General features: G+C 39.5%; 1 protein-coding gene across 2 annotated transcripts; it reads right to left on the reverse strand.

The window, feature by feature from the left end:
• Positions 1-343: 343 nt before the first annotated feature.
• Positions 344-8,231, reverse strand: LOC107829455 (uncharacterized). 2 transcript variants are annotated; one of them, XM_075232588.1, is made up of 10 exons: positions 7,323-8,231; positions 5,894-7,042; positions 4,612-5,763; positions 4,403-4,444; positions 3,157-3,233; positions 2,172-2,256; positions 1,982-2,065; positions 1,694-1,795; positions 1,508-1,606; positions 344-823 (listed from the first exon to the last, which is right to left on the reverse strand). In XM_075232588.1, the coding sequence occupies exons 1-10, from the start codon at positions 8,007-8,009 to the stop codon at positions 713-715; spliced, it is 3,588 nt and encodes a 1,195-aa protein (XP_075088689.1). In that variant the 5' UTR covers positions 8,010-8,231; the 3' UTR covers positions 344-712. The 2 variants fall into 2 exon arrangements, with proteins under 2 accessions (XP_075088689.1, XP_075088690.1); XM_075232589.1 differs by having other exon boundaries at positions 5,894-6,999; positions 7,323-7,459.
• Positions 8,232-12,712: the final 4,481 nt, after the last annotated feature.

Here is a 12,712-nt window from a genome sequence, read left to right on the forward strand (position 1 = left end):
AGAGTAGTTAAAGTAGTTAGCATTAGTTAATTGGGAATTAAGTTAGTAGGGTGATCATGTATATATATATATATGATGTATATCAGATTTTGTACTAACTTTTCAATATACTAGAAAGTTATTTACTTACCATTCTCTCTATGATGTTCATCTTCTCCTCTCAAACTCAATTTACTCGTTTGGGCCTCCATTAATGGAAGACAAGTTGTGACTGAGATCAGCTCAACTCACAGGGATTACCAATTACCATCAGAGAATAAAATATCAGAAAACAATGGAGAAATATTTTTAGAGCTTATTAAACAAGTACCCGTAAAGAGGGGGAACAAACAGTCAAACACCCTCAAAGAAAGGATAGTAATCTTTTAGCTTTTGGTAAATGCACATACAACAAGTGGATGATACAACATTTACAGAACAAAGTGTTTACAACATTCTCTCAAGAATGATCAATCTGTTAGCAAAGAAATCAATGGTTAGCATTCTGTAGTTTACTCTCCTCTAACGTACAGCCCAGTAGAAATTCTCGCTGTACAAGTAATCTGTAAACTCTTAACCTATGAATTTGGTACTTCCAGTGAGCTCTACCTAACTAATCTAAGCGCCAATTACTTCCAGTCCCTACTACTACTTACACTATTTGCATGTGGAGAGTGGAGAAAAGGAATGTCAAAACTCCATTATGTCGGTTCTTGTTTATGTACAGCTATCTTCATCTACTAAGAGCTTTCAATTTATGCAAAAATTCTAGTGTCTCTTTATAAGAAGGATCACTTCGGCTCAAAGGCTTGCAGGAATTAATATGATCAGTTGACTCCAAAACCTGCACCAAAATGTGGGCAAAGATGAAAAACTCCACAGGTATAGAAGATAAAGGTCAATGATGGTTAATCAAAACATTGTCTAACACAACTCCATAAGTCAAGATGAATAAAATTGTGCAATAGCCTGCAGGATACATGCTTTCAAACGACTGGCTCATTAGAACAATCTTGCCATCCATTTTCACTATTAAGGACAAGCATCCGACTGTGCCACAGAGATCAGAATCAACTTCCCAATCTCCAAAATTCAGGTTTTATTTTTTTGCTCAAGCACGATTCAAGTTTTATTTTCGCTACTTACAGTAAAACCTTTTCAAAGAGCTTTACTCCCTTTCACCTACTAAAATTTTAGTTACTTCCAAAATAACATAAGTGACAACCACTTCAATGAGTGTGTCAAATTATCTCTATGAAAGATGAGATAGGAAGTTCCATGTTTTCTTTATCATATTTATTTCTATACTAAACTGCCAAAAAATCGTTAGGCCCCAATAATTGAGAAAAGAATGCTCTAACTAATATGATCGCGTTACCAAAAAAAAATCTAGAAAAGAATAAGAAAAATAACAGCCCCACTGATGTGATCTGTATGCTCAACCACAAAGTGCAAGCAATCGAAATGATAACTGCAAACTATTGCAACAAATATATGTGCCTGGTAATCATCAATTTGAGCAACTTACAACTAATTTTCCAAATCCGGGATATGCCGACTCCAATGGTACAATTTCCATTCGAAAAGCCCAGCCTCCATAGCCTTCAACAATTGGAGTTACCTTGGTCTACGAAAGGATCATCAGTCAATTTTTAGAACGGCAACCACAGAAGTGAATTTTTTCAAAGGCAACTCAAGGGTGGAAAAATATTACCTCACAGAAACTGAGGACCTCAAGCATCCCTTTTTTGTGAAGCTGCCGCATAAAATCATTTAGCTCAACCAATCTTGGAGATCCACTTCTCAGCTCCCCAATCTAGCAATGGCAGGAAGTAGTATTTATCAAATTTCACACCCAAGTGCACCCGCAACAAAAATCTCAAGTCTCATGTGCATATTTCTAAATAAGAATAAGAAACTTAAGTACTCTTGGGAAAAACATAAGTAGAAAAGCGAAATAAGATAACAAGGTAAATAAAGGAAGCAGGAAAATTCTACTAACAGTGGGGGCAGGGCGGAAAACAAGACCCATTCTCCAAGGCATGTCTGCAAGTTTGCTGCCAAAATGAGGACAGCTGTAGAATACCTGACCCAATCATTTTAAGAAAACTAATGAATAAGTGAATTTAAAAAGTATAAAAATAGGTCAAATGTCTTGTAATTCATCATCTGATGGGAAGCAGCACACATACGACTCCAATTGTATTCTTGACAAGGTCATCCTTCTTTGCTGCTTTCGCTTGATACAACATCTGCTTGACAACCAGGCCGCCCATGCTGCCAAATTGCAACCAAAAGTGTGGTTTCGTGTCAGTAAACATGTATAGCTATGGGGTATCATCTTGAATAGATGCTTAAACTAAATTTAAGAACTGATGCAAAAGGGTTCTGGTGCCATTACTAATAGGAAGATAAAATAGTTATGACACCATTACTAAGATAATAGTTAACACCTAAGTTGCTCCGACATGGTAGTTTAGGTGCCGTACCCGTGTCGCCATGACACTAGTATGGGTGTGGGTATGGGATTCATATCGGATTTGGTCAAACAATTTTGGATACTTTGACCACATCAGACAGAAAAGTTCAAGGCAAGATACAATTTGATTCCCGAAATCAAAACTAAAACTAGGGTAAATCTAAAGAAAATAGCATACCTTATCTAGAAAATTTATCCTTTACTTATCTACAACTTGACAATAAAGAAATTCATACTTTACAAGCTAAGTATTCCACAAAATTTCTCATAATTTAGAGATTTTTTTATTTTTTTGAATTACTTTTAGCCGGATCCTCCCACCCGTATCCATACGAGGATCCATATCCCCGAATCTTAGAATTTACATCTCGAAGGATCCGACCTCTAGATCCACACCCGTGTCCGTGTCCGAGCAACTTAGGTTAACAATGTATCATATGAGCTAGAGCAAAAATGTGCAGCGCCAAACAAAATAATTTTTGCAATCCTAGGTGCAGGATACAAAAAGAGTTTCTTGAAAAGAGCAACAGAGGATGCTACATAACATGAACTAAAACTTCCTCCCAATGGGAAGTGGTTAATTTTAGAACCACCCAAGAATGGAAAGTATAATGAAGGGAGTTCCAATTAATGGACCAGATAATCACAAGCTCCAAGTAATCTAACAGCAGAGAATATGCGGTTTGATTCGGACCAACCTATGGGAAATGAATACAACTGGTCGATCGCCAATGCCTGCAGCAACAAGCTTCTCCAACAGCATGGCACTTACTTCCTGCGGGTTTAAAACAATGAAATGAATAATACATCTAATGCCACTGAATTGCATGCACACCAAGTTATTTTTATAAGGAAATGCAGAACAGATTAAAGGACCAAGAGCAACAAAACACGCCCAGGTTCTGCACAATAGAACTCTTCAAGATGAAGAAACCTGTTCTAACTATAAACAGCTGTAATCATCCCATTAGTTAGGATCTTAGTTTTGGAGAAGTTTGGTTTTGAGAGGCTTAGCCTAATTTTAAAGCTTCTATGTGGGGATTGATCTCATCTTCATCTTCTTGAACTTCAACTTCAACTTGAATTTTTAGGGTAAGATCTTTTGTATGAGTTCATCTCTTCTCCATCATGTTTCTTTTCTTTCTCTTGATTGATATTACATCTCTTCCTTTGTGTTGAGCCTAATTGGATTATTAATTAGTGGGCTCTTGCATATTTATTTGAAATTGACAAATAATATTCTTTATCTAATTCCATTTCAAATAGTATATATATTCTTTATCTAATTCTTTCTTTGATTCTACTACTATTGTCTTTGAGTTGAATCATTGTTAGTGATAACAAGGATTTAAGTTACATTAAATACTTGAGTTTGAGTTATTATATTTCATATAATTCTACCCTATCCTGTATTCTTTCTAATTATTCATTGGCAAATTTGTTTGCTTCCAATATTGCAACGCTATCACCATTCCTTTGCTCCTTTTTTTGGATAATGGTGGGATCCGCGCCATCGTGCATACACCTCGACTAATCCACCGTGTACCTACTGCCTTCCACCAGCACAATATAGGGTAACTTCTCACCGTTAAAAGCTTAGACAAATGAGAAGAAACTACCTAGCCTTTTCCTCTCTATTGTGATTTGAATTTCAGTTTATAATGGTCCATTCAGCTTGTAGCGAGTGCTAGGTCATACCCTTGAGTGCAACATCCTTTCTATTTTCTTTTCAGGTGTAGAATGGTATAGAGAAGTTGAATAATCTCACATTCCCTTCATTAGTGGATGAACTATATGTGGCAATGTGTAGACATTTCTTGAAAGCTTTAAGAATAGATAAACTAGTCTCCAACGATTGAAAAGGGCAGTCCAGTGCTTTGCATGATACTATGACCAACCTCAAACACACACGATAATTTGACAGAAGTTAAGAAAAATGCAAACCTGAAGAGGTAGGCTCGCTCCAGACCACTGGGTTAGATTTGTCTGCATAAAATTCCATGTTTAAAGTCAGACGACAAGGTAAACCTTTTTCATGCAAGACCTCATCATTTGCAAGACCTTTTTTAAAATAAAAAAAAGGCTACACATGAGGAGAAAGATGATTGAATATTCGATAAGATTTTAAAAGGATAGACAGACTATGTACCAACCTTGTACTTCAGACTAAACAGACGGGCATGAGGGAAATCAGATGCCAGCCATTCACCAGGCCAAAATGTTCCTTCCCGTCCAGCCTCTTCATCAATTTTCTCAACCAGGCCAGATTTGGTTGATGACTTGTCATCTGACAACCGCCAAGTTTTGAAGGGTCCCCCACGCAAACCATGTATAAAGACAACATCAACTGAAGGTATTTCGGACTCTGATATATTCTCAGATTCACTTGCAGATGTCGATGATATATCATTACTGGTATCTTCATCTGTTGTATGCTCACTCTCAGCAGAATCATTGGCACCTGAAGATGACGACCCATCCAATGATTTTGGCGTTATCTTTTCCATACATTTCCAGTGGGGTAATTCAGGATTTATCAGGAGGATCATATCAGCATAACGAGGGCAAGTATGTTCTTTGTTAGAAGGATTTCCATGAAGTACATCACCATTTACAGAATCTTCACCAGTTTGGTCATCACAGAATATGTTCAACAGTGTTGCCCTCGCATAACTTCGAATTTTAGGGTCATTGCAACCAGGAATCCTTCCACTAGCACATTCTTCAAGCCATTCACACCACTCTTTATCTCCAACTAGTCCTTTCTTGACTTTTGGAAGAACTGAAAGTACAGTTAGCAACCGTGCTGCATGCTTCCGAATATGACCTGTAGGCGGAACACGTAGACTGGATGCATCATTGGAATTCGCAGTAGTAGAAGCTTCGCCATGAACAGTTGGCACCCGTTCCTGTCCCTCCAATGCTCGTGATGCATCATATGCTTCTATTGCAGCAAGCTGTTCATAATCATCATCCAGTAACAAGCGCCTAAGCAAATTGAGGACTCCAAAATCAGCTATTTTGTTCAGACAAAGAGTATCTTCGACACATATTTCTGTCAGCGCTTTGATCCCTTTAAGCGTGGCCACTGCAGAATCTGCAGCATTGATCTTAGGCAGTTTGTCTTTCTTAAGACTTTTTAGCGCCACAGCAAAAGGTTCCAGGGAGAGAAGATCTGCCAAGGGATGTGTATCATCAGCATTGGCAACTCCTCCCAGTTGCATTCCTACTAAATTGACAACTGCTCCTGCCAATTGACTAGCAATTTGTGTGGCAGAAACTACATTTGCTTGATCAACTTGGGTCTGCAAAATTAAGATTCTTCATGAACCACAGAGAAACCAAGGAGACACGAGATGTTTCTACTTACAAATAAAAAAGACTACTTCCACACCATCCCAAAACAAAACAAAAAAAGATTATAGTGTGACAAACCTTCACTTTATCACTGTTTGGTTGGTTATTTCCTTTGCTTAATGCTGTTTTCTTGGATTCCAGAACATCACTTAGCATAATAGTTAACCATCCTTGAGAAATTGGTATGGAGGATGGTCCATAATCTTCAAGAATGCGTGAAAGGATACTTATTGCTGATGATCGTATTGCATCAGAGGATAGCTGTCCAAAGACCCAAGGGAGAAGAACGCCAGACCAATGCTGGCTTTCTTCCAGTGACATATGCCATTCCCTAGCACAGAGCAACTCCAAAGCCTTAGCCAATGCTTCTTGCACCGAAGAATGCTTAGTGGTCTGTTTAGCAGCCTCTCTCATCAAATGAAGACCCTTTTCCACTGCTACCTCCTGTGCCGAAGGGCTTCGCTCAAGAGAAACCAAAAATGCAGACAATGCCATCTGAGCTAGGGGGATGTCCTGAGTTTTACTTGCATGCGAAACAGTAGACAGAAGACTAGAAGTCCAATCAGAAACAGAAGTACTTAGCGGCAGATTGTGGTCTTCTAGAAGCAATTTAGCTATCAGACTTCCATGCCATTTCACAGATCTCTCCGGTGCCACTAAAGCGGCCATGACTGCATGCCCCTCTTGATCCAATTCTTGAATATGATACCTATTAACTTCCGAAGCCGTTGCCCAATTTGCTAATGCCCAAGCAGCAAAAGGAACAGCAACTTGTTCAGAATGCAAATCATCCCAAAGGCCAGGAACCACAGCAGAAGACAAATTTGATCGGGCTGACGAACTATCATTTATTTTGTTAAACAAGAGATTACTAGGGGTATATCTGACTGTCTGGCTAGTGTTAGGAGGCCCCATCTCAACAAGCGCATTAGTTCTTGAAAGTCCTATAGCAGTCGTACCTTCAAGAATCTTCATCCCAATACCCTTCATCCCTTCTCCGCCATCATCATCCTCCTCATGTGGCTCATCCCAATGCATACCACCTTCCTCGATTATTTCAATCGCTGCGGCAATATCTCTCATCTCAGCATCTTTGGGTAGTGTAGGCTTGAACAAAACCTTGTCTGCACTTTCACAATGGGACGTGACAATATCCATAATTGCTGCAACCAGCATGCTCCTACCTTTCAAAGAATCAGAATAATCGAATGAACTACGTCTTGTATTCTGCTTCCAACAAAAATTCAACATTTCCATGTCAAACAAAAAATAATAATTCTTCCAAAAATGTAAAAAATGATGTAACAATTTAATAAATTTCAATAGCCTGGCCACAAAGAACTTAATCTATGTCATTTCATGTCATTCATAATTTTCGAGTATCTTCAAGGGCTTGCTTGAGGCACTATTAAGTCCTGAAGTTAAACATTTCACTAAATTTTAACTATTTTATACAATTTCTTCCATACAGTAATTTATTTAAAAATTTAATGGAAAAAGGCCTCACCTTTTTTGATTGTCGAGGCTGAGCAGAGAAAATAAACCTAAGAAGATAGGGAACAGCATGAGGCCTCGCGAGAACATCCTCACACACATTAGAATCAGAGATCAAGTAAGCCAAAGCCCTAGCAGACTCAGCCTGGGTCCCGCAATTCTCCCCTGATGTCCCCACCGTCTCCAGAAGCCAATCAATTACCGCGCCACCGCCTGCGGCAACGAGCGCCGCCCTCCGACTCTCGCTGGCGGCGGCAATGTCAGCTAACAACGCCGCAACCCTAATCTCAAACCCGACCCGAACCTCGTGATTCGCCGAAGACATAACCGACCTCAACGACTTCCATAGCACAGAAGCTGCTGCCCCCGTCTTCTTCATCCTATTTACAATCCTCATCAACGACTCGTTCGATTTTTCCAGCACATTCTCAATTTCATCATCGCGAGTTAAAATTACAGCGCAGGAAGCAACAATGGCGGATAATAGGGTTGCCGATAGAGCAAATACAGAGTAACGAGAGGGGTGGGTGGGTTCGGGAATTGGAGGATAGGTAGGGGAAGGGACAAGAAGGGGATTTTTTATATTGTTAAGGATATCGACAGAATCCTCGGGATTACGATTTGAAGATGAAGAGAGGGAGCGACGGCGAGGTAAACGGGTACAACACCGGCGGCTTGTTCTACAAAGAAGGCGAAGCATAATTCAGTTAACTTGTTCCAAAAGAAATTGATGTGTTTAACTAATACTAAAAAGAAGATAGTAATAAATTTTTGGATTAGTGGCGAAGGCGAAAATGGAGGAAGAAAGGGGTGGATTATGAATTTGGACTTTGGAGGAACAAGAAGAATGGTGAAGAAAGAGAGGGAATTTTAGAGGTAATATGCGGAATCTTGAACTAGTTGGTTGACAGGTACGTAATGTCAATTGTCAAACTATAGTCTAATACTCTAATCCATGACTTCAAATGGATATTGATGGTGAATGTGCAGATTAATAATTAATCTTACTATTATTTAGGTCAAATTAAACAAATGCTCCTAAATACACGTAACGGAATAGTCACGTGCATATAGAGGGAATCTAGGATTTGAAGCTTTAAGAGGTTGTTTGGTATGGTATATAAGAAGAAATAATCATGGTATTGGAAAGTTATGATAGTTATTCAATGTTTGGTATATATATTTCTAGTGATGTATAATTAATCCTTATATAAAGTTATACATCAATTTTGATAAAACTTTCTACCACTATCAATATGGAATAACTAATTCATATTGTATAACTTATATATGGATAAATGTGATGACCTGCCATGTCATCATGCCACATAGGCGTCATTTGGCATATATTAATGCCATGTGGAAGCTTACATAAGAAGAAGGCTAGCATTTGTGAGAAGATTCTAGAGAGGTATGAACATTTCCTTAGGAAGAACCTAGATCCTTATGGATTTGCTAAGAAAGTCCTTGGAATCTTCTAGGCTTGTAGAGAATTCTAGAGAAAGCCCTTATCTTGTAAATATCAAGGACTTGTATAATAATTAATATTTACACACTAGCCCCTAGGAGACTAGTATATAAAGGGAGTCATTCATTTGTAATTCATCAAGCAAACAATTCAAGTTCTCTCTAATATAAAGCTTCCTTTAATAATTCTCTTGTGTTCTTTCTTCCATTCTCTTAGCGACCTTGAGTATAGTAAGGGTGACTTGACATAGCTAGAACGTGAGCAAGTTGTGCAAGATCGTGAGCGAATTGTCAAGTGTCGCACGTGTACTTAGTTAACAACTAAGGACGTGACATAAAACACCAAAAGGATAAAACTATCCTTCTGTCTTTCCTCTAGAAATCTGTGAAAGACAAGTATTCAAAAATATAATTGTAAACTCATAGCACTTTAGTTTAAAAAATAAATAAATATTTTAAATGACATATTGTATATTTAATTTTAGTGCAATGAATGAAACGTATAACAAGAAATGATCTCTGCATTACTAATCCATATATTACTAATTCATGTATTATCAATCCTTGCATTACTAATTTATGTATAATTTTTTTGAACCAAACGACGTCGAAGAGTTTAGAATTCTCATCATTTTAAGTTGTTGGCACTAAATTAATTACTCATACATATTAAATAATTTTTTTACTAAATATAAAGTTTGCGTCAAAGTTATTAGGTTCCGCCAAACCTGTACTTTGTTAGTGAGTCCCTAGTAATGTTTGACCAAAAAGTGTAACTTTCGGCTAAAACAGTTGTATTTATATAATGATAGGTTAAACTTAGTTAATAATAATATCTCTAGGTGTGAGTTCTGAAAACGTGACTAACATTAGGCAGGTCTGATGTGGAATGACAACAACATGCATTAACTATTCCAAAAAGTATGAGCAATAATGGAGAAACAACTAGCAATAAATAACAATAAATGACATTTGAGGAAATAGGAGGAGTGGTTCACCCAATAAAAGATGAATTAGATGATTGTCCATCCTGACAATGATGAGTGACAGACAAATCCTAGAATGTTCGAATTATTTTCGGATCTGATGGAAAAGTGTGGAACAATATGAATCAGAATCTTGATGGAAAGGTAGCGTTTGTATCTTCTTAAGAGAGAGAAAGAATCTTTTAACAAAAGTCTATTTTTATTGAACAAGTGTCACATGCCCTCATTCATTGTCTTTTTTCCTATTTATATGGGACATATTCCTAACAAACCCTAATAATACAAGTGCAGAGAATATTTAAATTAATATCCTATCTAAAAACTAGCCATTACAGCCCTTTCCGCGGTGCTCGACCTCAACCATTATTGACATCTCGACCATGAGTCTTACTATTTCCTGGTCGCCCTCGACTGATTCTTCCCTCAATGCTTTCTTGTCCTAAATATTCTGGGGCAGCTTTCAAACCATACAGTTAGTCCTCCACTAATTGAGGCGGGCCTCGGACGACCTTGATGAGCGGATTCTGTTTGTTGTGGTCGAGAAGAATGGACGAGTGGGCCGGGTAGTGATGTTTGGGACGAGCTGACAACGTGGCCTTTCGTGAGCCACAATTTTTTGGGGGTTACGTCGTTTCTACACCAAAGTGACATCATGATGCCATGCGTCATTATGGCGCATTTTCCCGATGCTTTGCGTCGTTTCCCATGTATCTGTCAGTTGGATCTGCCGTTTCGATTCCAATGCTGAGTAATAATGGCATAATTTCTTGGATTTGATGCCTAAGTTCTTATAAGTAGGGATGTGAGGGCCTTCATTCGTTCTTTAAGTATTTTTCACATCGAATCCTTATGCCTCCTTCTCCTTACTACATTGTTGTGTGTCTTCTTTCCTGGTTCCAGTGACTCCAGTTGCTTTTAACCCTTCTTTACTTAAATATCCTTTCTTTTGTCAGAACTATGGCTAACGTGTCCTCTGATTCCGGCGAGGGAAATAACCATGTCCCCTTGGCGGTGATTATGCCTCCTCGTGTTGATGGCGTCTCTATTACCATTGAGGATGAGTACTTTCCTATGGTGGAGTAAATAATTCCTCGTGGGGAGAAAGTCAGGTCTGTTACCGAGCAAGCAGAGCTTAGGGATAAATTCAACATTCCCACTCGCATCGATTTGGTCCCTGCAGGGCGGGATGTGGTACAAATCCACTGCCCCGAGTATTGCGCATTCTACTCATACCCCTTCCAGGTTAGCTACGCCCTTCCCCTTCTCCCATTGGCGAAGGAATTTTGTCGTTACTATGATGTCTACCTAGATCAACTCGCCCCATATATCTACAAACGCATCAGGATGCTTACTAAATTTGCGGAATTGGCTAGGGTCGAGATCACACACCAGCATCTGATGCATCTCTTCGCCCCTAGTTTCTATAAGGGGACAATGTTGAACTTTCGCTATCGAGGGGGTAAATGCATGGTTGTTGAAGATGGACGACAAGGCAAACCGTCAGTTCTGGCATAATTGTTTCTTTGTCAGAACCGAAGATGTGATGGCCAACGTGGACGACTTTCCTGAGACTTCGAATTATACACGTAAGCGTCTAATTTTCTTTGTTAAAACATTTGATTTGCCTGTTTTAGTCATAGGTTCTTAACTCTTGTTCCCTTCTTATGCAGCCAAGACTATGCCCCCTTCTTTGGTCGGGGACATTTCTGATTGGGTTGGCCGGGTTTTGCCTCATATCGTGGGAATTTGCGAGTGGCCGGGCTTTTTTAAGAAGTTCAGGCTTGCTCCTTCCTTGACTGGTGAGTTATGTTTTTTTAATTTTGTTTTGGCCTCTTAGTCGCCTATTTCTTATAGTTTGCTTTTGCTAATAGTGATAACCTTTTTCGATTCTTTCTTTTCCATCTCGAGGATCTTTGAGGAGGCCGATGGCTCCCCCCTGCATTCCGTAAGAGGAAAGTTGCCTCCTCTTCAACATCTATCCCCGCTACGATCATGGCTGGGCCTACTCGTTCATTCATTTTTATTCCTTCCTCGACCACGACTAGGTCCACTCAGTCTTCGGCCCCATCTACTGCTGCCTCAACATCGGTTTCTTCTCTGCCTGTAAATATTTTGACGGTGGAGCTTCCGGCTTCCCCTTTACTCCGTCTTGTGGACGAGGAGGAGGAATTGTCACAAAGCGATGGGAATTTGGTTCCCCACAAGAAAAAGTCAGTGGATGTGTTTGACGGGATTGTCGGGTTGTAGATACTGTAAGGGATGATTTTGTCATCCATGAGACGACGAACCATAATACTTGATGATGACATTGAGCTGGGGTTGGAGGTTCTGATATCGGCCGAGGCCGTAGAGGGTGTATCCTTTCCTTCTATGATGACGGAAATCTAAGGGCCATCTACAAGGGTGTCTAATACTTCGCGGCAAGAGGGGCCATCGACCTCGCGACCGACTGACGATACTTCTTCGCCGGCTGATGGAAGAGATAAAGGTGTGGCCGAAGATGGCTATCATACATGCTCCGATCTTGACGTCATAGAGCTGAGGATGATGGAAGAAGGATTTACTCAGCTTGAAGTGAGGCTGGAGGGGTCTATGCGGACCATCGCGATCCCCATGGACCGTGATCTATTAAAAGACACAGTGAACATGGTCCCCACCTTTGGTCCTCTTTTTTCCAACGTGGAGGGTGAGACCCTTGCGTAGCTGGACAATGTCACCTTATCGATGAGTATAGCCGGCCTCACTCTAAGGGTAAATTTTTCTAGGATTCTTTTTCTTGTCTACTTTATTTAGAGTTTTGATCTTCGTCTTAGCGCTTCCCCTTGTCAATGGAGGTGTTCTTGTATTTGACTCCTTCTATTTGCGATTGCAGATCGTGATCTTGGAAATCGAAAGAACCCGAAGGGAAGAGAGGCATAATGCTATCTTCACGAATCTTCAGCGTAAATAT

The sequence above is a fragment of the Nicotiana tabacum genome, chromosome 16 (genome assembly GCF_000715075.1).
Source record: "Nicotiana tabacum cultivar K326 chromosome 16, ASM71507v2, whole genome shotgun sequence".
Classification (NCBI taxonomy): Eukaryota; Viridiplantae; Streptophyta; class Magnoliopsida; order Solanales; family Solanaceae; genus Nicotiana; species Nicotiana tabacum.